Genomic DNA, 27,065 nt, shown 5'->3' on the forward strand with positions numbered 1-27,065 from the left:
GTAGGAGATGCTGGGGGGACAGCTTGATTGACTTAAAACGCACTCGCTGGCTTTGGCCTGGAACCCACCTCGGCTGAAGGAAGGCTTTGCCACTTAGCCCCTGACAGGTCTCCACACCTTTCTGAGCATTTACCAAAGAGCACTGGCCCTAAGAGATACTTGTGAGGATTTCATGAAAGGACACAATGCGTGTTGAGTTCCTGGCACCTAGCAGACCCTAAATAAACTGTGACCTCCCCCCCCTTCTATTACTGCATCACGTGACGGAAACAAACAAAAGATGAAAGTATTTAACAGGACAAGTGCTGATCACCTTTGAAAAATCAACCCCACCAACCCCAACAGCAACAGAATCACAGCATCTTAGAATTTCAGAACCATACTATGTTAGAGCCAAAAGGGGAGAATTTAGTCCTGCCCCTCTTTTCACAGGTGAAGAAACAGAGGTTCACAGAGGCTGTGTACCTGGCCCATGTGACACAGCACACCAGAGCATCCCTCTTCTCTCTCCACCCCCTTCCGGTCACACAGCCTGCCTCCTTCCCCCTTCTGTCCTGGGCCTGCTCACTTATTTTGCAGGAGGAGCCCCAAATGAGCCCCTAGCTGCCTTCTACGAATATCTTTTCAAACTGGACATCTTGTCCATTTCGTCCTCTGCTCTGTCACCCATAGCTGGCTCAGAACCTACACCTATGTGTTGAGTGAATGAATTAATATCCGGGGGCAGGAGCGTGGACAGGAGGAGAGGTCATCGGGCCCTGGGAACCCCCTGCCCTTGATGGGTGCGGTCGATGGCCTGCCGTGGACCCACCAGCATCCCAGCACTGGGACCTGGCTCCGAGCTGGTGTCTGCTTCAAGACCAAGTTTTCCAGGGCTGGGGCATCCGCCTGATATAATACGTAACAGTAATTAAGAAATAAGCCGCCTTGCCCAGCTTCACAGCGATCATTTGGCTAAGTAACTACCATGGTCCAGTGCCTCAAAAATCACCATTAGAGTACGCTCCTTATGGCCATAAAATTTCTCGTTTTCTGCCTTTCATCAGCCTCCCCCTGCAATCTTCGCCTTGCTTTATTTATACATTCGTCCTCAAACAATGGCAATAAACTCTTTCCCAGAGTGTTGCAAATCAGAAATTTGTCCACATTTTTCCACCACCTTCCACTGTGGACCTGCTCTGCCTGGGAACAGCCCAGCCAGGCCAGCTGGAGAGGCTGGGTTGCCGTAGATTGATGGGGGCACGACAGGATGGGCTTGCTGGGGAGCGAGGGTGGGGAGCGGGCAAGCAGGAGAATGCACCATGAAAGGCCGGGCTGCCCAGCGACCAGCCATAGACACAAGGGGCCCACGACTGACTGGGGAGAGGTGAGGGGGGGGAGGGGCAGGGAGGGGAGGGGGAGGGGCAGGGAGGGGAGAGGGAGGGGCAGGGAGGGGAGGGGGAGGGGCGGGGAGGGGAGAGGGGAGGGGCAGGGAGAGGAAAAGCCTTCCCCCACCACCTTCCCCTAAGAGAGAAAGAAGGGTTGGGGACTACTGGCAAGCAGGGTTGGCCCTGGGCAGAATACGAGGGTCACGAAATCCATCCTTCTTCACCCCCACAGGAATCAGATGATCTTGGGGTGTCTTGTAGCCCACACTGCACTCCCAGCTTAGAATCCCAATCCCTTCTGGAGCTCCTCACTAGCCCCATCCATCATCATTCTTTCATCCAGCAACAGACATTTATCCAAAGCCCTACGTATGCCAGTGACTATACTGGGTTCTTGAGTGTGAAGTAACGAATAAATCAGATACAGCCCAGGCCCCCTTCTCAGGGTCATTCTTAGACACCCAGGAGGACGTCTGGTTTTCAGGGATGGGGAAAAGGGGGCCCAGAGAGGGGTTTAGACTTGCCAAAGTCACACAGCAAGTTGGAGACAAAGTCAGGAACAAACTTCAGGGTTCCAGTCTGGAATCCCCTAGTCTTTCCAAGCAGCCCACAGGCTCCCTGGAGACCCTCCTCTGGCCGGGGTGCCAGCTGCCTGTAGAAGGCCTGGGGGTGTCACGTCTGCAGTGACTATCTGTATTTTAATCTGGAGTTCCCGGAGGCAGCAATAGGTGGAGAAGTAACTCACGTTGAAGGCTTCGGTGTTGTTCTACAAGAGAGGGGAAGTCTGTTCTGTTAGGTGGGCTTCCCAGGTAAAGCTTTCTGCTCCAAAGGAGGAAGGCTGGACTCCATTAAGCGACATGAAGGGTCTGACTTGTTTTTCCAGTAATCCTGCTTCACTTTCAAACCCATGCTCACAGCACTGCCCACCTGTATGAGTGGTTCTCTTCGAAGGCGGTAGGGTTCTGAGAAATGCGCTTGTTTCCGTGGCGGTGGACGGTAACTGCTGTGGCTTTTGTCCGTGTGGGTCTGTGGGGCACCCAGTAAGGTGCACCTTGTTATGCAATGTGATGTTAGGTTTCAGAGTTTTCTGGGAGGCCCATTTAAAGAAAGATGGAGGTGGGGCTGGATGGAAGTTGGATGGCTATAAATGGCTCCCGAGGGAAAAGGAATCAGCCCAGAGTCCCGAGAGAGAACCTGTGACTTTGAGGAAGCTTGAGTCATTTCTCCTTGTTGTGTTTGGGAGGGCAAGGTCCATGGTTTCTTCGTTTAACTGACAGCTACAGTTTCCATGGGAGACTGTTATTAAGAACATTCTAGAATGATAGGAGCTCAGAGCTATGCCCAGTCACCCCACCCTGGGGTAATGCCCAGTTATAACAGAAGAAATATAGTTTCCAACTTTACGAAGCTGCCAGTCTTATTGTGAAGGTGAAGCCTCTACTCTGGAGCGTCCCCAACTTGATGGGGGAGACCTCGTTCCCATCCTCGAGAAGTTCAGATAAACCTTTTGCGAACTGGATGATAAGATAAACAGAACACAGGCCTTAAAACATTGGGACTTCCCTGGTGGTCCAGTGGTTAAGACTACACGTTTCCAATTCAGGGGGCACGGGTTCGATCCCTGGTCGGGGAACTAAGATCCCGCATGCCGTGAGGTGTGGCGAAAAACTAAAAACAAACAAACACAAAACCCCACAAACTTAATTGGCAGCCCCCAGCAGGAGTCGAGGTCATGTGCTGAGAGGGTGACATGGGGGGCAAATGCCACAGGGATTCCAGGAGAGCGCTCAGGGTGTGGCAGTCATGGAGGGCTTCCTGGACTAGGTGGACTTCAAGTCCAGACTTGAAGGATGGGGGAAGTGAGACAGTAGGAACTAGTGTGAGGGCACCATCCCAGGCCACTGCAGGGTACAAAGGTCTGGCACTGACCTTCAGGGGAGGAACATTTGGGGCAGGGCAGGGAGGACCCTGAATGCCAGGCTCACAGGGGGCACCTTGATGGTGAAGACAGGGACTCAGGGGCAAGCTGCCCGGGTTTAATTGTCAGTCTGCCACTAAGTCCCTCTGAGCCTCAGTTTCCTCATCTGTAACATGGGGCTCATAGTAACACTCACCTCTTAGAGTTATCATGGGACCGACCACGTGACTTACCACGAGAAAGGCACATACACATCAGCAGCTCTTTTAATGTTTATTCTCCTGTGGCCTTCCTGCCCGGTTGTGCTGTAGGAGACTTTGTGTGGTCACAGAGCCCAGTCTTCAGGGTTCAGTGAGCCCCAGGTTTAAGCCCTTCCTCAGAGCTGAGCCTGGAGGCAGGAGGGTTGATGGATGGAGCCGGGGTCCTGAAACCATTTTCCATCCCACCTTCTGTGACGACTTTCCAGTGGCCGCAGCCTTCCAGGCTCCAGCTTTGAGGAGGGGGAGTGGAGGTCGGGAGGTGGAGGAAGGAGGGTCTGGGCAGGCTTGACTTCCCAGGCGTGGGGTCCTTTCACAGTGGCTTTGTGGGGCTCTGACGGGTGGCCAGGCTGCCTCTTCCTTGCCTCCACGCAGGGCGGCTTCGTCTGGCCCCTGGGGCCCCAGGTGCTGCCATTTCTCCTTCACTGATTTGGAGGCCTCTCCCAGCCCAGCTTTCTGAGTGCCTGCCTTGGTCCCTTGGTGCCTGCCAGCATTAGTGCCCCAGCTGGATGGCTTACCTGAGACCCTTGCACCTCTCCTCTCCAGGGGCACCACTTGCTCCGGGGATGGCTCCCCCTGGGGATGGGATGCGGGGTCCGTGGATGTAGCTGGGGGTGTGCAAAGCCTCCACCGTAGGAGAGTAAGGAAGGAATGACCAAGGGGTGTTCATTCATTTGTTCATGCATGCATGCATGCCTGCATTCCTTGCCTTCGAGTTTTGTGCCAGGCAGATATCTTGCTCCAGAGGTAGAGGAAGTTCTCATTGTACTCGGGCATCAGTCGTAATAGCAATAATAATAACAACTGACATACGTTGAGCACTTACTGTATACATGGAAGTGTTGTAAGCCTTGTCTTGCAGTAGTTCATTTAATTTTCATGTATGACGACTCTGTGAGGTCAGCGCTATGTGACTTTCCTCCTTTTACAGATGAGGAAATTGTGGCCCAGAGGAGCGAAGTAACTTTCCTGAGTGAGTAGGGCAGCAGGCTGTGATCATTGCATCAGAGGCGCCCCTTGGTGATTTCTCGAGGTTTCCATCTGTGCAGCTACACCAACAGCCTGAGGGGCAGGCGGATGGCAGTTCTTACTTCCCGTGGGTGGATGGGGAAATGGAGATGCCACGAGGACGAGTGACACGTTCAGGGTTACACAACAGGTCGGGGACTGAGCCCAGAGTGCCGGCTCCCCGCCTGCCAGGCTTCTGCCTGAATGAGAAGAGAGACGGGGTCTGCTCAGCCAGGGCTGGGGGGGGGCCCATCACCCCCACTCTTGGAGCTCAGCCTCCGGACATAGTTTTCTCTCTTCCTTTCCTCCTTGACTCCCATCACTACCCCCATTTTAGAAAGGATGAGAACGAGGCTTGGAATTCAGTCACACATTCGGCATCTATAGCAGTAGGGGGCAGAGCCAGAATTCACACTCAGGTGCTTCTGTTCCCACAGCTTCTGTTCTGCCCACCTCTTCCCAGTGTCTGCCAGTGACAGGCTCGGCCACGCTCTGTGAGGCGGAGCCCCGTTGGCAAACCCCCTTTCGGGACCTGACTCTGCTGTCTACCCAGCACTAATCACCACTCTTCAGCTTCAACCTCTTGCCCTAAGCAGGGGAACATTCGTTTTGAACTCTGTCCCCAGGAAGTCTCCCCTGACTGACTGCTGGCTCAGACAGTTCCAGCCCTCTACCAACCCACTCTTCTCCCCCACACGTGACTTGGGCTTGGTTCACGGTTTGGTGCAGACAGAGCTCTGGATCCATCATGAGAAAACATGGCTCTGAATTCTGGAGATGCAACTACACAGTACCATTTCAAACAGTACTACTTCCTTCTTCCTAGATATTCCCCTTCCTGGCAGGAATGTATAAAGAGTGCCCTCTAGTGCCTGAGGACAGGACCATACTGTGAGCATAGAAGCCACAATCAGAGAATACCCCACGTGGGCCTCGTATTTTGTAATGCAAATCAGCTACCAAAGGTTCAGAGTTTTTAAAAAAGGCAGCCTGCTGGCGTTTGATGGGGACTTCCGGGAGAAGGAAAAGTTTTCTCACGTTTAGGTTATGAACAAAGTGAGAGTTCCACCCAGTCGTCCTGAAGACACTCTCCTCCCTTCCCTCTCCTCCTGGAGTTGGCAGAGTGAAGTTGGGTCTCCGTCAGTCGCTGAGAAATAGCATAGGATTTGGAGTCAGACAGAACCTATTTGGACCCCTACCTCACCAATGCCTCCCGACTCCTCGGGAGGCCTCTTGGAGAGCAGGACTGAAATGAATCCACGGGGACAGTTTGGCTGAGCTCCAGCCGTGAGGGCACAGAGGTGGGCACCCCAGACCCAGATGGAGAGGGTGCCATCCTCCAGAAGGCTTCCTGGAGGAGTGGTCCCAAACTGAGTGGGAAAATGACGAGGCTTGATGGAAGCTCACACTTGCTGAGCACGCGCTTGTCCCTGGCACTCTTTCCTGGCCTTAATATACTCACTCATTTACTCATTCCTTCCGTTATTCAACAAATATTTGGGTGTCCACTTTATGCCAAGCACTGGAGATTCAGCAGTGAACAAAAGAGACAAAAACGCCCAGCTGCTTGGAGCTTGCACTCTAGTGAGGGCCAGGATGATGCGGGGAGGGGGGTGGGGACGGGCAATAAAATGGAATATTTAGCATATCTGACTGTGCTATGTGCTGCGGAAAAACTGCAAAGCAAGGAAAGTGGTTCTTGGGGGGAGGGGATTCCCATCATTATCCATATTTTAAACGTGTGGAGTCTACAGAATCCAAGCAAACTGTGTTGGGAGCCTATGCTTTTTTTTTTTTTTTTTTCTTTTTTGGTCGCGCCGCTGGGCTTGCAGGATCTTAGTTCCAGGACCAGGATCAAACCGCGCCCGCCGCAGTGGAAGCACAGAGTCTTAACCACTGGACCGCCAGGGAAGTCCCAGCAGTGCCTTTCAATGTCCTGCTCCAGCCAGCAGCAAACTGCAGGCCAAGAGGGGAATGGGAAGGGTGTTCCAGGCGGAGGGCACAGCCTGTGCAAAGGCCCACTATTGCTGGAGCCAGAGACAACTGCTGGAGTCCAGGGAGAGATGGACAGGTTCTGGGGCAGGGCCAGGGTGGAGTGGCAGGGTGGGTTCGCAGCTAAGCGGGATGCTGAATCACCCACTTCTGGTGCTGGGCTGACTGCCTGTGAGGCTTGATGGGAGAGCAAAGGGGTTATTAAGGACTCCTAAGGTCTGTGACCTGGATGCCTGGGTGCTGGTGCTGAGAAGGGTACCCAAGAGAAGTTTGGGCAGAGAAGGTGAGTGGGAGGGGTCGCTTCCAGGGACGTGTAACTAGGGGTCTGATTCCCTCCTCTCCATCCAGCCACTTCACCAGGCCTTGTGCGCTGTCTGGTCCAGCTCCCGCCGGCCCTACTGAGCTGTACGAACCCCACGCTGGTTACAGCTGAGCAGTTCCTGTGGAGGGGCTGGGAGGGCGCCCGCCACGGCCCGGGGCCCCCAGCTGAGCTGTAAATGACTTTTCCATTTTCCAAGACCTGCGCCCAGGCCTGTTTGGTATTCAGGGACACCCAGCCCACACTCGCTGGCTCTCGGCTCTGCCCGAATTACTTGATTAAAACGCATATCAACTATTATGTGATTCATTTCTCTGCTACGGCTGTGAGCCGGCCTATGTTAAACCGTAATAAAGGCTGGGCTGGGAGGCTGCGGGGACGGGGGAGCTCAGGAGCGGGGTGGGAGGGCGTCTCTGAGTTGGGGGGGCTGAGATAAGGACCCCAAACCTCAGGGCCAACTGCTGGCTTCCACGGATCTTCGATGACAAGGACTTGGTTTGGAGATGGCTCAGCTCCCTCCCGCCTTCTGAGGGAGAGGTGGGTAGGTCCAGAAATTGTCACCATCTCATTTCCATGCTTTTCTTTGGCAAAAGGGAGAACAGAGAAAGTTTGGGAGGGTGGGATGGAGAAGAAGCCACCTGGGTTTTCATGATCAGAAATGGAATTCTCCATCACCTGGGAATTATAGCAAAGTTGGCTTTCACTGGGCTGGGAGTCCCAAGTCCTGCGTTTTCTTCCCGGCCTCACTGGCCTGAGACTTCACCGACCATCTGTAAAATGGGGCTAATCCTGCCTGCTTGACACTCCATTGGGAGAGATTAGTGTCGGAACTATGAAAGGGCCTGTAAACGGTAGAGTGCATGCACAAGTATAGGCTCGTGACTACTGCAGTGTGTCAGAGTTTGAAACGAACTTTCTGAGCATTCTGCCAAGCTCTATTCATTTAAGGAGGCTTTATTAGGCCCCTGCTGTGTGCCAGGCACAGTCTCTGCTGGACTCAGGGATCTCCCTGTCCAGTGGGACCAAGAGACCAGAAACAGGCCAGTTTGATGTCTCCCGATGAGCTCTGAGAGCTCCGAGGATGAGAAGTGAAACCAGCCTGGCCTGGATGGACCCAGGACTCCCACCAGCTGGGTTCTGCAGGGTGAACAGGAGTGCACCGATGAGAGGGTGAGGCATTCCGAGCAGAGGAGGCTGGAGTTCAAAGGCAGGGAGGTGTGAGACAGCCCAGCTGGGTCATTTAGGACTCTGAGAGCTGGACAGGGAGTGGCGGGGTGAGTCTGGACATGTGGGCAGGGCCAATGATGGTGGGGCCTCGCTGGTGTAACTGAGGCCCCCCACGTCAGTGGCTGTGAAATTCAGCACGCTTCAAAGGAGGGGGCAGAGGCTGGGGTAGAGAACAGGAGAGTTACCCCCCAGCGATTTTCTCTCCACTTCCATCAACCTGGCCTGAGCTGGACTCTGACCTGAGCAGACCTGCTCCCGTCCACCCTAAAGCTTTGACAAGCCAGACAGCTCTTGTCACCCGCTCATCCCTTATTCTTTCCTCAGGCTGCTCTCAAATCACGGAGCTGTCTTCCTCGTTTATGCCTGTCCTGGCCCCAGTTCATCTGGAAGTAGTGTTTCCTCCATCAGACTGGGAAATTCCTATCACAGGGGTGAGGCCTCCTCCATCAGATTGGAAGCTTCCTAAGCCAGAGACTGTTTTTCCCCCATAAGATCCGGAGGGCCCCAAGGGAGGGGCTGTTTCTTCCTTGCTCTGTAGTGGACTCCTCACATCCCTAAGCAAGACAGGATCTGGGAACCCAGAGAGAGGGTCCCTCATCGTATTCCTCTCCTGGGGCTATCCAGACCAGCTCCAGGCTCTGTCCCACCCCCACTGGGACCTTTCTATCCAGAGCTGCTTCAGAGCAGGAAGGCAGGGGTTGCAGATGGCCAGGAGGCTGCTCCCCCACTGGTCACCCCAAATCCAGCCTCTGTTTAATGGATGTGAGCCCATGTCCCCCTCCCTATGTGCCAGCTGCCCAGGCTTCACCAAGAGGCAACCAGCTTCCAATGCATGGAGGACTCAGCCCCAGCCAGCAGGGCCCCTCTGTGGCCAAGTCCACCTAATCCTATTAATTTAACTCAGAGGCTAAAGGGTTCCCAGGGGTGGGGAGGGGGAGAGGCAGCACAGGGGAAACCAAAGTGAAGGTGATGTGGTGGCATCAGGGCTCTTTGTGTCCCTTCTCCCAGTCCAGTGGGACCAAGAGACCCATAAACAGGCAAGTTTGATGTCTCCTGATGAGCTTTGAGAGCTCCAAGGATGAGCAGTGAAACCAGCCTGGCCTGGATGGGCCAGGAAGGCTTCCTGGGGGAGGACACCCACCATCTGGGTTCTGCTGGATGAGTAGGAGTGCGTTGATGCTCCTTTTTCCTGTTATTATCATCATTATCCTCATCAATAATAATAATAATCCTTCATGTGCCCTTTACATGTTCCAAATTACTCCCATAGTCTTCATTTCATTCTGTTCTCAGAGCAGTCCGGTGAGGCATGCAGGGATGTATCATTATCCTCATTTTTACCTCCGAGACAGTGGAGGTCCAGGGAGAGGATGCAACTTGTCCAAGGCCACACAGCAAGGGAGGAGACGGAGCTCAGAATCCAGGTGTCAGGCCTCCCAGAAAAGGACTCTTGACTAGACCAGAGCTGCCCCAGAGGGCCCCCGAAACTCCCTCTCAACCTGTCCTTCCGCCCCATCCATCTCCAGGAATGAGCATGGGCTTACTGGCTATGTGGCCGCTCTCAAGTTACTGAACCTTTCTGAACTTTGTTTCCCTATTTGTAAAAGAACCAATAGTGCCAGCTTCATAGACCTGCCATGAGGATGGCACACCAGAGTGGCTCCAACCTAGCATGGGGGTTCTCTTCCCCTGGGATGGGCCAGGATGGAGGCGGGAGATCTTTTCCAGGGACTGCAGTCACAGACTGTAGTAGTCCAGCTCTCTTGAGATCTCTCTGGATCTCCCAGCTACTGGGACACGGCCCTGCTCTCCCCACTCAGCATCCAGAAGGTTGTTATGGCAACCACCATCATCCTAGTGGATCATTCCAGATCTTTTCAATCAACAGAGACTTGTGGGCCCTGCTCTACCTTTTCTAGTCTGGGTTGCCATCTGGGTGTCTCTCTGGGCTCGAGGAGGTCCCAGATCTGTGCTCAATAAGGGGCAGGAGGGACAGGGAGATGAGGAAGAAATAAACACAGAATTCCATGAGGCACCTAGAAAGCCAGAAGTACTTTGGATGGCAAGAGCATCCAATGCACATGGGGCCTGAGTGGGCACTGAGGCTGGGCAAGTTCTAGTAACAGAAGCACCTTGAACTTATCTCCAGGCAGTCATTTGCTAACTAAATTGCACTCGTGGTTTTGGTTACAGTCCTACAGCCTGTTCTACTGTTTCCTTAATATTTTACTTGCTGCAAAAGTATCTTTAAAAACTGAATTCAGGGGCTTCCCTGGTGGCGCAGTGGTTGAGAGTCCACCTGCCGATGCAGGGGACGCGGGTTCGTGCCCCGGTCCGGGAGGATCCCACGTGCCGCGGAGCGGCTGGGCCCGTGAGCCATGGCCGCTGAGCCTGCGCGTCCGGAGCCTGTGCTCCGCAACGGGAGAGGCCACAACAGTGAGAGGCCCGCGTACCGCAAAAAAAAAAACAAAACTGAATTCAAGGAAACGAATTCTCTTGTAAATGAAATATGCCTGTCACGTCCTATAAACAGGTGGGAACCATAAAAACAAATATCCTAAAAACAAACGGTGTCATCAGATTCTACCTGGAGACTAGTGCATGCAGAAAGATCTTGAGGCCTGTCCTCTCCTTGCTAAAAGGAGAGACCAGCGGTGCTAAAGACACGCTGTCCTGTGGGGTAGCCACCAGCCCCGTGCGGCTAAGTAAATTTGAAGGAAAATGAAATAAAATGAAAAACTCGGATCTTCAGTTGCGCTAGACGCATTTCAAGCGCTCGGTACTACACGTGGCTGATACTACCGTATTGAACTGCATAGACCTAGAACATTTCCATCATCACAGAAAGTTCTATTGCACGGCCCTGCTCTAAACTGAACTGAGACTTAATCAGGCTGGGGGTTCTCCCAGGACAGGGCTGTGCCTTCTCCATCAGGCTGGGGCTCTCCATCTCCTCCCCGATCTGACCTCACAGCTCTGAGTACGATCTCTGCCCATAGGTTTTGCCCCCAACAGCCCTGGCCCCCATCTCAGCTCCTGTCCGAGCCCAAGGGTCCCCACTGGAGGACAGAGCCCGGTGTCCCATTCCTCATCTACAGGCTGGCCTCCCTTGCTGCCTGCCAGTCTCAGCTCTCTCCTTCTGAGGCCCCAAGGGCTCTCTCCTTGTCAACGTCAGAAAATGGAAGTTCTGCAGTGAGTTTCAGGAAGTGAATCCTTGGGATTACTTGTATTTGGCTCTGAGCCCCAGCCGTGCTGGGGAAAGCACCCCAGCATGCCAGCTGTGACCGTTCCGGCCTCCTCTTAGTGACAGGGAGCTGGGCAGCTGGGAAAGGGCAGGGGGGTGGCTGCATCCGACCCCAGGTCTCTGCCTTTAGGGGTGAGGCAGGCAGCCATGAAGGCAGGTCTCCTTGCCATTGGTTCCCTTGTTGTGTGACGTCACAATCAGCAGCCAGTGAAAAGCAGGGATGACCTCCCGATGGCCGTGTTAGCAGGATGGGGGAAAGGGGGTCTGGGGCAGGGGAGCATCGCCTCTGGGGGATGCAGCGTCATCGGGATGCAGCCCCATGATGGCATCACGCATCTTGCCCTTTGACACACCAGGCATTTGCACGTGCTCTTCCCCCCGCTTGGAATGCCTTTCCCTTCACCTCCGCTTGACATCTAAGAGGTTGCATTAGGTGTTGTGTTTTTTTTCAGGGATGGGGGACAGTTTTCCCTTGTGGGAGGAGCCTAGACCTATCTGTATAACCAACATTTGAAGCCACTGGGTAAGAACAGGATGGGGGACAGGAGAGCAGGGTCTGAGTGTGGGTGTGGACACTTGCCGAGGGACTTCGGGTGTGTGCTGTTACCTCTCTGTGACTCAGCTTCTCCCATCTGTAGTGTGAGCACATGATCTCTGAGGCTCTTCCAGCCTGACTCAGGTGAGCTTCCAGAACACAGCTTACGTAGTCTGCGCATGACACATGGCAGGTGCTCTGTCAATGCTCTGGGGAATGAATGAATGACAAAACCCAGACGTACTTCCAGAAATACCAAAGATGGAGATGGAAAGGGAGGGGAGAGAGAAATGAAACAAGAAAAGGGAGAAAGCAGGAGTGGGGAGGAGGAAGACCATCTCTGCCGCTTTCTCTTCTCCCTTCCTTGGTTTCCTCTTCTCACCAGCCCCCTCCTCCATGCTCCTGAGGGTGCAGCCTCAACCCTGGCTAGGGGGCTCCTTGCTAGCATTCCTCCTGCTGGATCAGGGATGGGCACGAGGCCCAAGCTTGATGGGGGTGGAGAGTCAGTTCAGCCCACAGGGTGTCTTCAGCCCTGACTGCCGAGGAGCTTGATCAGGCCCTTCTTGCAGCCTCCATCACCTGGACCTGGGACAGAAGTAAATTCCTGTCCTGACAGCCCATCCAGGGCCAGAGTCCTGGGCTCTCTCTGCACAGGAAGCAAAGGCCTTCATCTAACCCTAGGCTCCAGGGTGGAAATTAATGGGGATGATGTGGTGGGAGTCATGGCTATGGCCAAGGTCATCATATGAAGTCTCCTCCAGCCTGTAAGATCACTCAGTGATCCTGGAACATCCCAGGAAGGGCCTGGGTGTGGAAGTCACGTAGTCCAAACACTTCATACTGTAAATGGGGAAACTGAGACCCAAGGAGGGAAGGTAGCCTTCCTAGGGTCACAGTTCAGGGCATCTGGGGGAGAACCAAGCCTGGAATCTAGGCTTCCTGACTGCCAGCCCTGGGCACAAGCATTTGTTCCCTTCCTCCAACCTTTCCTTTCTTCCTGCTTCTTCCTTTCGTTAGTTTTTGCAATATTTTCCAAAAATGCAATAGTGTCATTGTTTAAATGATCATCATTTAAGAAATACTAAACTATAAATAAGTTTTAAAAAGAAAACAAAAATTCTGTCACCGTGAAGGTTAACATTTGTTGGTTTTTTTGAGTGTAGTGTTCTATAATGTATTACGCACGCTTTTTCCAAAAGTGGGATTGATCTCCACACACTGGTTGTACCTTTCCGCCTTCTTTTTTTTTGCGGTACGCGGGCCTCTCACTGTTGTGGCCTCTCCCGTTGTGGAGCACAGGCTCCGGACGCGCAGGCTCAGTGGCCATGGCTCACGGGCCCAGCCGCTCCGTGGCATGTGGGATCTTCCCGGACCGGGGCACGAACCCGTGTCCCCTGCATCGGCAGGTGGACTCTCAACCACTGCGCCACCAGGGAAACCCCCTTGCCTTCTTCTTAAAGTCAGGTTTATTGAGGTGCAGTGAATATTCAGTAAAATTCTCCCCCTTTTGGAGAATATAGTTCTAGGAATTTTTTTTTTTTTTTTTTTAGTTCTAGGAATTTTGACAAGTGTGTTTCATCATGTAACCATCCCCTGAGTGCTATGTCATGGACATCCTTCTGTGTCAGTAGAAATAACCTAAATGCCCAACTACAGGGGTTATTTTTTTAAAGGAATGGCTGGGCCATAAGGTACTTAGCTAATCCCCTAAGGCTGGGCAGAGAGGTTGCTTCCCAGCCTTCACGCTGATAAATAGTGCCGGGGGGGAACATCCTTCCTGTGCTCAGGAGGGATCTGAGGCTCAGTGCCATGGTGGCCTGCAGGTGTGCACAAAGCACCCCTCCATCTCACCGGGCCCCCACCCTCTTCCTCCCTCTCACCTGGCTGTAGGCAACCGTCTGGATGAGGGCTCAGACGTGGAGTCAGAACCTGACCTCCCTCTGAAACGTAAGCAGCGCCGCAGTCGGACCACGTTCACAGCCGAGCAGCTGGAAGAGCTGGAGAAGGCCTTCGAGAGGACTCACTACCCGGACATCTACACCCGGGAGGAGCTGGCACAGAGGACCAAGCTGACGGAGGCACGAGTGCAGGTGAGGGGGCGCCTGGGGCTTTGTGCTGTGCTGTGGGCATCATCCGGAGACCAGGATTGGGAAGGTGGGAGTGGCCGGGGTCAGAGGGCTTAGTGGGCACCCCCCAGGTGGGGATGGAGGTTCTGCAGCAAGTGATCCAGGAACCGTGTAGGCAAGTATTGCCCTGGCACTTGGTACAGAGTAAATGGGCAGCGAATGTTGACTGATTAACTAATCCCTAGGCAGTCCCAGGGAAGCCAGGAGCGGCAGTGAGGACTTGGATTGCCGACAAGAACTTCGTGGGGGGGCGGGGAAGGGGGGAAGGAAGGATGGAGGGAGAGACAGAAAGGGAGAGGAGAAAAGGGTGACGGAGGGAGGAAGGAAGGACATTGGTTCAGCCACAAGAGAGGGAGCTCAGGGAGTAGAAAAGTCTCCAAATCTCTGAGGAGGGGAGGAAGTGATCAGGACACACGTTCCAGAAGAGACGTAGCTTCCTAAGATGGGTAATGAGTTTCCTGTTATGGGAAGCATGCAAGCCGACTGGGAGCATGTTCCTGGTGAGTTAGAAGCATGCGGGGGAGGGTGGGCAGGCCTAGAACACGCCCTCTACACCCTCAAAGTGCGTGGCTCCTAATCAGTGGGCCTGGGGGAAGGGAGGGCATGGAAAGAGCAGAGTCTGTCTGGGGTTCAAGGCCTGCAGTGGGATGGGGGAGCTTGCCTCCGCTCCCCAAGCTGAGCTCTCGGATTCCACGAGGTCTACAGTTCTCTAAGTCAGCGTCTCTAGGGGCCCGGCTGGGACGGGCTCAGGCTGGGTGGGTCGGGGAGGGTGCAGAGGAGGAAGAGAGGGGTCTGAGGAACAGCTCCTGCGGGGGCCCATTCTTGGCCTGGCTTCTCTGTGAATGGGGGAGGCGGGTCTACAGAGGTCCTGCCCCCAACTGTTCACTGGGGGCGCTTCTATCTTATCCAAGGGGGACCAGGCTTGGTTGGGCACCTACCTTATGCCAGCTGCAGTGCTGGGGGTTACTCCCACGTGACCTGGTGGAAGCGCAGACCGCCTTCTCAGGTCGGGGTGGCCACTCCCCAAGCCGCAGGCACAGAAGCTGAGGCTCAGAGAAGCAACATGAGGGGGATACAGAGCTCAGCAGAGGCTGAGCTGGGCCTGGAACTCAAGCCTGATGGATGCCAAGCCCAGGTTCTAGCCATTCAGAAGGAAGAAATGGACTCAGAGCCTGGGATTTGAAAAGCAATAAAGTTCTAGAAGCAAACTGGCATTTAAGCAATGCGGGGACCCGCGTACCTCCCTCTGCCCTCCCCACCCCCATCCTGGAGTGGGGGACCCTTGGCTGCCCCTGAGGGAGATCCTGAGGGGAAGGGGGCAGGCGGCAGCAGCCAGCTCGTCTCATTCCTTCCCCTCCCCTCCGGGGTGATACCCGAGCCGGCCCCCCAGCCCCCAGCCTCCCTCCCCCGCCTCTGATCCCCCTGCAGCTGTTCTGGGCACATTCCTGGGTGCTTCCTCATTCCCACGTCTGGTGGCCACGGCTGCTTCCCACCACCTGGAAGCCTGACTGCTCCTTGTAAAATTTCTTGGCTGTCAGGGCAGTGCTTTTATTGGCCCAGGGGACTCAGAAACAGGTGTCACTCAAGGTCCAAGGATGGAGGGGGGCCTGGGAACAGGGTGGGCAGCCAGAGCTCAGGCAAACTCACAGTGAGGGGACCAAGACCGCCGTCCTCCACCTCCCCCCTCAGACTCTGAGCTCCCCCGGGGCGGGGCGGGGTCTCCTCCCTCAGGCTCTGAGCTACCCAGGGCGGGGTGGGGCCTCCCCACAACCCTTAGCCTGAGAACTTGGCCTGATCCCAGCCGAGGAGGGATCAATACATGTTAGTTTTTAAAAAATGAATAAAGGCGGACCCCAAAATCAAGACAGGAATAACAGGACATTTGTCCCAGAGAAGAGAAGGCTTGGAGGACACGGCTGCTCTGAGAGGCCCCTCGGAGTGGTGGGGAGACCAGGGCCGATAGGACAATGTCCTAAATCCCATATAAAGGTCTGCAGGGACAAAGACACAAGATTGGGGGCCACAGGCCGGGTTCCCATCGGTGTCTGCCTCTGATCAGCCGTGTCACCTTCAACAGGTCAGCTTCCTTTCCTGAGACTTAGTCTCCCATCTGTAAATAAAGGGATCAAGCTAAATGAGCACTAAGGCTCCTTAAAGTTCTAGGATCCTTATTGACTATCAGAGCTGTCTTGTGAAGTGATGAGATCCCTGTAACCGGAAGTGTTCAAGGAAAAGTGCAATGTCCAGTGGATCGGAGACCCTGGTGAGAGGGTTCCTGCTATGGACAAGGGAGCAGGGACCTTGAAACCCTCTGAGCACTGCTTTGATTTTAGGGCTGTATACTTTTAAGGTCTTGGCGTTTGATTCTAAGAGTCTATGATCCGGGGATTTTGCAGTCCTATGCCATCACATTTCAATGGTGCCGGGAGACGGGATAGTGGAATGGTTCAGAGTGGTCTCGGAGCCAGACGCCCACGTGTGAATTCCAGCTCCATCACTTACTCCCCCGGTCCTCAGTTCCCTCATCTGCAAAATGGAGATGACAAAAATAGGGTCCACTTTGTTCTGAGGATTAAATGATTGCACGTAAACGCACAGACACAGAGTCAGGAAGTGCTTGGCACACAGAAGTGCCCTGAGTAGGGGCCATTATTACTAAACTCCACCTATTCTTAGTGGTTCCAATTCTGGCCACCCTTGAAACTCCAGGTTCATTCATCTGGCAGTCATATTGGGTACCTACTATGTGCCAGACGCTCTTCTAAGCACAGGGGATTCAGCAGACAAGAAATCCCTGCTGTCATGGGGCTGATGTCCAAGTAAGCAAGGAAGCAGGTAAATATATGTCAGGCGGGGTTCTATCAGTCAAGTGTGTCACCCCCTCTGCCTCCCTTCCAGCCCTGCTCCCCAGCAGAGGGTCGGGAGCCTCCTTGTGAAGCCCGCAGGGCATTATATGGTGTTATATGGTACCCCCGATGGCTGGTGGAGACGCCCCATCTCAGCCCGCAGAAAGCCCAACCACCATGAAGGGTAGGAAGGGGGTGTGAGGCAGGAGGACGCATGCCTAGGGACCAATGACTCCTTTCCCTGGAAGAGTCTTCATTTCTAAACAACTGGGGTCCCGAAGCCAACCTTTGCATACATCTTCCTTGCAGGTAAACAAATCTGTTTCGTCCTGAGCTCCAAGATCCCTAAGCCTGTGTGTTTCTTCTAGAAACAGAGACTGCAGGTCTGATAGGTCCCGAGGCCACCCCAGGTGTCTCCCACAACTGCCTATGAAAACATCTCACCCTTCAGATGACCAGCACCAAGAGACCAGGGCTGTGTGCACCTCTTTACATATGGCCCCAAATCAGAACCCTGCTATTTGCCTGGGGGTGGGCTGGGCACATTCTGAACAGAATTGCATTTTGGAGGCCCTAGAGGGACTGGCTAAGTAATAACTTACACCAAACCTCTTCATTACAGTAGATGACATTTATGATGCCTTTCTATGCGCCAGGCGCGATGCCCAGCACCCTACATACATAATCTTCATCATTCCCACTGTAATCCTAGGAGGTAGGGACGATTAGTCTCTCCATTTCGTAGGTGAGAAACCTGAGATTTCACTAAGAGAAGCAACTTCCTAAAGACACCCGTAGTAAGTGACTGTCCTGGGACCCGAGCCCAGGTCTGTCCGTCGTGTTCTTTTCCTCGGTGCTACATTGAAAGAAGGGCCAGGTGAAACGTTCAACTCGGCAAACCGATGCTTCCTACAGTGTCCTGCTACCAGGGCTAGGTGTTGAGGGAAGGACCAAAAGTAAGTAATAAAATCCAGCCTCTACTTTTAAAGAACTCAACCCTGAGCAGGGATTCTGGGTGGGACACTGGGGCCACCACTGTCCCTCCTGGAGCCTCCATTTCCCCATATGTAAATAGGAAGCTTGAAGTACATACTGGCTAAGAGCCTTTCCAGTTCAGCCATCGGAGGCTTTCCAGCAGAATAAGAGTTGTAGATGCTGTTCTAAGTAAACGCTTTGCCTGTGTTAACTCCTTTGAGGTCCAGAACCACCAAGAAGGTAGGTGGTTATTAGCAACAAAGGAAGTGAGGCCCAGAGGAATAACGGAGTTTGCCCATCTTAGCTAGGAGTCAGAGGCAGGATTCAAAGCCAGGCAGTTGGGCTCCAGAGTCCCTGCTCTTAACCATCATGGCACACTTTGTGAGGATGGAGGCGCCTGCTGTGGTGGAGGCAGCCCTGGGGAGACAGGACAGTGAGGAAGAAGCGAGGAGAGGAAAAAAAAGCAAAAGACGTGTCCTCTCCTCCAGGACGTCCTCCTGGATGCTGAGAGGAGTTGGAAACCCCTCCTCAGACCTCCTTATAGCACCTTGCATGCCACCTCATCTGAGCTGACTGCACCAGAGAGCAGCTGTCGTGTGCCCAGGCCAAGGGCAGCTTGAGGGCTGGGACTGTGTCCTGCTCACCTTCTATCCTTACTGTCCTGCTTGACACAGAGTGGAGTCCCAGGAACAGTTTGAGATGGGAAGGAGGGAAGTAAGGAGGGCGGGAAGGAGGAGGGAAAGGAAGGGAAAGGGGGAGAACGCTTCCAACTTGGTTGAGTCCTCTTTGTTTGAGGAACGGATGACCCATGCCGAAGAAACAGCTGCACGCAGCGAAACTAGAACACAGTGTCCCAAACTTAAGTCTTTCTCTGACCATCTTCAGGACTTTGGCCACGTTTGCATATTATCTGTATTGTCATTTACTTTTTAAAATAAAATCACTGTATTTTTTTTTTTTTTTGCGGTCCGCGGGCCTCTCACTGCTGTGGCCTCTCCTGTTGCGGAGCACAGGCTCTGGACGCACAGGCTCAGCGGTCACGGCTCACGGGCCCAGCCGCTCCGCGGCATGTGGGATCTTCCCGGACCGGGGCACGAACCCGTGTCCCCTGCATCGGCAGGCGGACTGTCAACCACTGCGCCACCAGGGAAGTCCCCAAATCAGTGTATTTTAAAATAAACATGCGTATCACTCTCATAAAAAGGAAGGCAACTGGAAACACTCACACAAGGGAAAACAAGACAGCATGGGAAAGTCCTGCCGGAATACATCACCTGCCAGGGCATCCTCCCTGTGCTTTAAACAGGGAGACTGGCAAGTGTTAGGACGGCCCCGAAGGATGCTGAGCACCAAGCTGAGACTGTCTCTTCCACACGCCCCAGGCCCAGAAGAGAAGGGAATGGTTCAGGGTTATTTATCATCTGTGTCGCTCGCCTTTGGGGATGTCTCTCCACCTCGGAGTGTAGGAGCCCCACCCTTTGGGAAATGCTGATTTAAAACAAAGCCGTTTCCCACACCCTCCGTCTGAAGCAGGGAGCAGGTAACACTGCCTCAGTCGGACTGGCAGGCATCCATCCTGCCCAGGACGCCCGTGGGGAAGCCCTCGCTGCCTTGGGGAGGTGGGGAAAAGCCAGGACCTTCATTTTATTTGGGAGCCAGTTGATCTTGATTTCGCTGCCACATCTCCTTTTTCTGTGAATCCTTAACGGGTAAGAGCCAGCTGCCCTGTTCATCCAGCTTGGTAAGCTGAACACTGTTTCTCCCCTCGGAGAAAGGACAGCCGATACCAGGGGCCACAAACACCCCTCCGTCCCTGCTGAGACCGCCCTCAGGTCAGCAGACATCGTCCAGAGGTTTGGGTGTCTTAAGTGATCCATGCCAGGGGATCCGTGTCTTCACCCACCAGTGGGGGGACTCCCCACTGAGCCTTATGGCCAAACACCAGCAAAGGCACACCGGAGCCATCTCTGCCTTCCACTGTTCATTTGTTTGTTCGTTCATTCATTCATTCAACAAGTATTCCTATAGAGCTGTGAGCCATGGGCCAGGAATTCTTGGCTTCTGCCTGTGAGGCTTAGGGCCTGAAGGGGAAACAAAGAAACAGATAAAGACAATAATTGTTTGTATGAGACAGCTCACAGCTGGAGGCCTCCTGATAGAAGGGGATGGGGACCTGCCTGGACTTACTTTTGAGGCAGGGGTTCCTCATTGGAGCAGGGGGCAGGCATTTCTGCTGAGCCCCGCAGGCCAAGGAGCCAGCCCTGGAAGAGCGTTTAGGTTGGAAGGAACATCGTGTGCAAAGTCCAGAGGTGGAGAAGCATTCTCTCACAGCAGCCCCGTTTTGCACACTCATTCTTGTATTAATATTTCTCTGGTTTGTCCCAGGGAATTTGCTGCAAATCCAGACACGAAGGTTCTAGGAAGTCAGACTGATTGAAGTTTGAACCTCACATCTATTACAGACTAGCGGTGTGGCCTTGGGCAAGTGATTTGACCTCTTTGAGCCTCAGTTTCCCCTTCTGTAAATGGAACTAGAAGGGCAGGCCTCATGGGTCTATGTATGGACAGACGTACGAAGAGCTAGCACAGGTCTTAGAGGAAAGGGAGGACCGAAGATGTTAGATTGGGCTTCCCTGGTGGCGCAGTGGTTGACAGTCCGCCTGCCGATGCAGGGGACACGGGTTCGTGCCCCGGTCCAGGAAGATCCCACATGCCGCGGAGCGGCTGGGCCCGTGAGCCATGGCCAGTGAGCCTGCGCGTCCGGAGCCTGTGCTCCGCAACGGGAGAGGCCACGACAGTGAGAGGCCCGCGGACCGCAAAAAAAAAAAAAAAAAGAAAAAAAAGATGTTAGGTTATCTTCCCACTGGTGCTTAATCAATCCCTGTGTCTGTGGAAGGTGGGCTTTCCTAATCAAGGGGGTCCATGCAGCGAAAGCCAAGCAGGGCCTCAGGCTCCAGACAAAGAACTAGCTTTCGCATCTGAGTGTAGCAGGTGGGTCTCAATTCAGGTGGGTTCTGGATATGCGGCCTCCTCCTCGGGGGCTTCCTGGAGGAGGTGTGCAGTGAGCATGTGTATGAACAAGGGTGGTCACACATCTTTGAGGGCGGGAGCAGCTGCAGGGAAAGAGCACTGGACTGAGAGTCACTCAGACCCGGCTGTGCCTCTCCGACCCACCCTGTCACGTGGACAAGTCCCCCACTCTCTCTGGGTCTCAGTTTGCTCATCTGTAAAATGGGGATCATGATAATGACCTCCTCATTGGGCGGTCGGGAGGACAGAATGGGATTGTACCTATGAAATCACTCTGCAAACTGTTCCGAGTTGCAGGGAGGTGAGGATCTCCTCCCACAGAAGAGGATGCTGGCTGGATGGAGGGTATAGCCGTGCCTCAGCTCCCTGCCAGGAGCCAAGCTGAGGGCTCTCCATGCTCCGCTCTCCATCCTCCAGGTCTGGTTCAGTAACCGCCGCGCCCGCTGGCGTAAACAGGCAGGAGCCAACCAGCTGGCAGCATTCAACCACCTTCTGCCAGGCGGCTTCCCGCCCACCGGCATGCCCACGCTGCCCCCCTACCAGCTGCCAGACTCCACCTACCCCACCACCACCATCTCCCAAGGTGAGTGCTCAGCCCTATCCTGGCATCTCAGCCACACCTTTTCATTCCCCTCCACCCCCACCCACTCCTTCCTTCCTTAACAAAGAAAGAATAAGAGGGTGTTTGGTTTCTCTTTAATGGCTGTCTGGCTGCTTTCATGGGGACAGACTATTAAGACAAAAGAGATGGGGTCCTGCCCTTGAACTACTAGGCTGTGCATCCGGGTGGAGATAAACAGGGTCGCCTCCATGCACCTGTTTAGAACAGAGCTTCTCAAACTGTAAAGTCACATGCATCTCCTGGGTCTTATTAAAATGCAGAAGAGATGATGGTGGGCAGAGAAGAGTAACTCCCCTCCCTGGCTCCTGGCCCCCAGTCTGCCCTACCCTTCCCACCCTCCGCCCCCAGCGCACATTAAGAATCCTGCTACTTGACTTCTGCCTCATGGAGCCCCGTGGCCTCCTCGTAAAGGACTGGCAGGCTAGAGTTCTAGAAGCTGAGGAGAGGCCTCCCCGTGATTTTTGATGAGAAGTTGAACTGTGGCCAATGGTGATGGTCCCAACTGCCGGAAGGCTACGTGGAGGGGCTGGGACAGAGAGGAAGAGCAGCCCAGCAGCTAGGAACAGAACGGCAGATCAAACTCTGACCCCCCACTCCCTAGCCTTGTCACCTTGCACAAGGGCCCTGAGCCCACTGAGCCTTAGTTTCTTCATCTGTAAAGTGGGAATCACTATTGCTTCATACCCTTAGACACTGTTTGTAAAAGCACCTGGTGAGTGGTCGGCACTCATAAAGTGCTATCGGGACAGGCCTGGGCAGATTGACACAGTCCTCAAGGAGATCTGACTTTCAGTCCAGATAATGTTTATTGAGCACCTACTACGTGCCAACCACTGAGAACAAGGCCAGCACATAGTAGGTGCCTAGAGGTTGTCTGGAATGTTGATTGGCGGTCAGTCAAGACTTGCCAGTCCGTAGTGTCCTGCCCAGAAGCCAGTCGTCCCATCCCAAGTAGCAAGAGAAGGTGGTCCCCTCCCCGCTCCATCCGACGGACAGAGGCTGGGAGAAGGAGGTGGCTCAGGTCTTCCCTTCCAAACAGGAAGTACTTGCCCTCCCTCGCCCTCTGGGGTGAGGCCACTTGCTCAGGCCCTCTCCTGGGTCTCTCCACAGATGGGGGCAGCACCGTGCACCGGCCCCAGCCCCTCCCGCCGTCCACCATGCACCAGGGGGGCCTGGCTGCGGCCGCTGCAGCCGCGGACACCAGCTCTGCTTACGGAGCTCGCCACAGCTTCACCAGCTACTCCGAGAGCTTCATGAACCCGGCAGCGCCCTCCAACCACATGAACCCTGTCAGCAATGGCCTGTCTCCTCAGGTAGGTGTCCCGGCCCCCCGCCCAAGGTCCCATCACCAGATGATCGCCAGTCCAGCCAGCGAGGGCTCTGGGGGACACAGGCTGACTCTCCCTCGGGGAAGAATGGCTGTTGGACACCTTGAGAGAGTTTAAGTGGGAGGCGGGGATGTGCCTTCCACCTTCACTTGTCACTATTCTGTGACCTTTCACCCTGGGTTTATCTTCTTCAAGCCACAGACCTGGGTGACCCAGCGGGCAGATGCAGAGAAAAGGTTTCCATCACAGGTTTCCATATTTCTCACCACCCAGAGCTTATTAAACTGGCCCATCACCCCCCTCATGGCTGTTCAGTCCGTAAAAGTCAGGCATTTTCAGCGCGTTGATGGAAGCCTTGCACCATTTCCTATGGGATGCTGACTGGTTGGGGCTTTGTTCTAGAATCGGGAGTCTTTCCTGGATTCCATCCTGGGCTCCATCTCCCACCTTGGTCACTAGGTGGGACCAAGTACTCCTGGTGGAGAGAACTGTGGCAATGGGTGGGGAGGGGAGGGATGGTTCTAGCCCGGGAATTCTACTCTCATTGGGTCTTGGAACTCTGTTTACTCACATGTGGTTGGTTGCTGGTTAAGTCACTCATTGCCTGATGGTGCTATTAGAAGTGGTGGGACCATCTTTAGATGAAGCCAGAAAGACAAGGCTGAGGCTGATGCGGTTATTGGTGGGTTTGGGGAACAGGACTCAGTGATGCTCGAAATCCTAGTAAATTGGAAGAACTGCTGAGCTCATTTTTGTCGCTATAACAGGCTCTCAAATATCTGTGGGGGAAAGAATTGAGTCCAAGTCTCATTTTACCTTGCCTCCCATTTTCCGAGACACCTCTGTCATGTCTGTGGTGAGAACACATGGGGTGCAAACTTATCTGAACAGCTGTAACGTGGTAGAAAAGGTGAGGCGTGGAGGGGGTCTAAATCCCAGCTCCACTGCTCAGGGTGTTAGGCTAGTAAGCATCTTCGAGCCTTAGTTTATCCCCCATTAAACAAAAGAGTAATTAAACAGAGAGCTGCTAACCTCCTAAGAGGGGTGTTCTCTGCATTCAATGTGCTAACAGGTGAAAGCACTTAGCACAGAGCCTGGCACAGAATAGGGGCCAAATAAACATTAGCTCTCTCACCCCCGCCCCGCACCCACCCCCACCACCCCCGCCATTGCCAGGACAATATAGTTAGTGTGAGAAATGTGTTACCTAAAGAAAAAGACCAAAGAGAAGGTCAGCAACATGCCCCCAGGCCACTTCCACCCAGCTACCTGTTTTCGTAAGTAAAGTTTTAGTGGAACACAGCCATGTCCGTTCATTACGTATTTATTTATGGCTGCCTTTGTGCTACAACAGCAGAGTTGAATAGTTTCAAAAGAGGTCACGTGGCCTGTAAAGCCTAAAACATGGCTGGCCCTTATAGAAAAAACTGGCTACCGTTGGTCTAAATATTCCCCCAAATGTTCAATTTCTGCATGTTTGGGGGTCATTCCTATTTGCCTCAATTAATGTGTGTCGTTGAGGACTAATTGTATTTCAGTTCCATCATTTGCTTATGGGTGAGATCCCTTCCCCTCTCTACACCCCAGTTTTCTCATCCGTGAAATGGGGTGATGTTAGCCCCTACCTTATAGGGTTGCTGAGGATTGAATGAGATGACCTAGGTAAAGCGCTTAGGCCAGGTCCAGTGCAGAGCTGAATGCCCGGTGAGCCCAAGCAGCTGAAGGGAGAGCTCCCAGGGGTGAAGCAGCAGGTCCTCATGGGCCCCACATTGGGAGGGTGATGCAGCCTGTAGACCAGAATGTTTTTCCAGTAGAACCTAATTGGCCTCTTTGGGGTTCAAGGCCACCAGCTCCATCTCATTAGTGCCGAGGACTAACTGGCCAAGCTAACCTTCCAGAGCCAGGTTTAGACATGACAGGATCCAGAGCTGGCTGGGTAAGGATGGCTGCAGAGACCCACAGTGTCCACACTCGAGAATGTGGTCCAGGCCTGGCCTTATGGTACAAAACATATTGGAGAAAATCTGAAGAGGGGTGTTGAGATCAAGTGGGCCCTCCAGCCCACTTTACAGGTGGAGGGCTAGGACACGTCGGCTGGGCCAGGCCCGAGAGTCTGGGGCATCTGGCTCCCTGACCACGGCTCTTCCATGTACACCCATCTCCATGTGGGCGGAGGTTTATCCCCAGAACAGCACTTCTGTCACAAGACAGAGGAGAAACTAGCAAATGAAGGGGCCCCTGGCTTCTGGAGCATATGGTTCAGCAATGGTATTAAAGAGAAGATGTTCCGCGCACTGTCTGAGCCCAGAATTGAACCTCAGGGAGGGAAGCAGAAGAAGGGAGAGAGCCTGACCCACTAAGGTGAGCAGCCAGACCAAACCCGACCTTTTCCCCACTTGAGCTGGACCCTCACCCCTCCTCTGAGAGACCCTCAAGGCTTCCGCCCCATTCCTCAGGGCAGAGGGGCTGTGCGGGGCGTGACGGATTGCGTGAACTTCAGAGACCCATCGGGAGGTTCCCACCAAAGGTGTGAAGACAGATGGAGGATCTGACAGGGGCCGAGGGGACCAGGAGGTGAACAGCTGCTAGAGGGCAGGGAGAGGGCTGCGTGCGGGGCGGACGTGAGGGCAGGGTCAGGCTGTGTGTGCTTCTGCGTGTGTGAACCTCCGCGTTAGGCTACAAACACTTCCTGAAGGAAGGGGGCAGTGAGGGGGTGTTTAGGGTCTTATACGGAAGTCCCTGGCGTTTCCCTGTACTCCCTCCCCCATCTGACAGGCCAGTTACACATGGTCAGCAATCTCTGTGGTCTTGGGGGTCGTGCGGGTTCTCCACCAAGAGAGGTTCATTACCATGTCTGTCTCCCCAGCAGGAGGGGTTTCTCCATAGCTCACCTGGGCAGCAGGGGGAGGATGGGCCCCACTTGGGCTGCGGGGCCAGCATACCCTCCCTCATCCAGGATCTCAGGTCCACGGTCGCCCATGTTCTTAGAGAAGCCCAAGGGGATGCAGTCGGGGACCCAGCTGGGGCTCTGCTGGGCACCTGCTTGCCTCACCGACCGGCTTGCCGCTGCCTGGAGAGGACCTGCCTCCTCCCCGCTTGTTGACCCGGGTCCTGGCCTCAGACCCAGCCTGGGAAGTGGGTGCTTCCAAGCCTCAGAGCCTCCACGGAGAGTCTGCCCAGCAGAATCTCACAGAAAAGCCATTTACTCATCTAAGCTCTGGGCCTGTCCTCTGGCTCTAATATAACACACAGTTATGGAGTGCCGGCTATGGGCCAAGCTCTGTTCTCGGCACTTGGGATAAATCAGTGAACACAGGGATGAAGGTCCCTGCTCTAGTGGAGCTGGCAGTGTAACGGGACAGACAGACAATAAGCATAATAAAGCAGCAAGGGTGCAACATGTTTAATAACAACGTGGATGAGGACAGCTAACCTGTCTGAGCCTCTGTGATGTTCTGACCCTGTTCTCAGTGTTTCCTATGTGTTAATCTACTTGAGCGTCAAACCCTGGGTTCACCCTTCGTTTCCAGAACCTGAGATTTTACCCACTCACACTGCCCTCCTGCCTCTCAGAAACGCCCACACATGCTCTCTTTTTGAGAGACTGGCTGGCAGCGAGGAGAAATCATCTCGGAAGCCAGTCCCTCCTTCTCAGTGGAAGGGAAAGCTCCTTCAGCCCATGTCATGGATGAGAACACTGAGGCCTAACTCAGGTTAGGGGCCAACAGGCAGAGCTGAGTCGTATGAGAGGCTTAGATGACCTTGAGGCTTGGTTCCCTCGGGGCCTAGGCCCTCACCCACCCCCAGAACCCAGCCTGGTAGGATTAGGGACTCAGCCCTGGCTTTGCTTGGAAACAACTCTTAGAAACCAGCTCAGGACAGCTTAGGACAAAAGGACCCTTTTGTGACATCACTTCGAGTGATCTGATTCCTGCAGGTGGATCAGTTCGTACCAGCCCACGTGTGGGAATCACGAGCAGGGCACAATTTTAAGGGCGGTGGGCAGAGATAGAAAGGGGACACTCAGGTCCTTAGAGATTCCCCGGTCTGATGGGGGAGACACAGCGCCCAACCTGAGGAGCTCTCAGTCTGAGAGGAGGGACACGACTCTGTCCTCAGGAAACCCCTTGTCCTTAGACGCCCCAGTCTGATGGTGGAAGCACAGCCCTGTCTTGGAGAGTTCCCAATGTGATGGGGGAGACAGGCCACGGGGGCCATTCATAGCCGCAGCACTGACCAGTCAGAGCTCCCAAGCAAAGCATCAGGATCAA

The 27,065-nt window shown here is 54.1% G+C and overlaps 1 protein-coding gene across 3 annotated transcripts in view; it reads left to right on the forward strand.

Moving 5' to 3' along the window:
- The window catches only part of PAX7 (paired box 7), a 99,102-nt gene that overhangs the window by 39,714 nt on the left and 32,323 nt on the right, over positions 1-27,065 (forward strand). For 2 of the 3 annotated variants that reach the window (XM_065874881.1, XM_065874888.1), the window contains exons 5-7: positions 13,758-13,957; positions 21,262-21,427; positions 22,577-22,779. In XM_065874881.1, the coding sequence (XP_065730953.1) occupies positions 13,758-13,957; positions 21,262-21,427; positions 22,577-22,779 (569 nt within the window). Of the gene's footprint in view, positions 1-13,757; positions 13,958-21,261; positions 21,428-22,576; positions 22,780-23,025; positions 23,031-23,717; positions 23,750-27,065 lie in introns of all 3 variants that reach the window. The other variant, XM_065874874.1, reaches the window with a different exon arrangement.

Source organism: Phocoena phocoena, chromosome 1 (assembly GCF_963924675.1).
Source record: "Phocoena phocoena chromosome 1, mPhoPho1.1, whole genome shotgun sequence".
Taxonomy (NCBI): domain Eukaryota; kingdom Metazoa; phylum Chordata; class Mammalia; order Artiodactyla; family Phocoenidae; genus Phocoena; species Phocoena phocoena.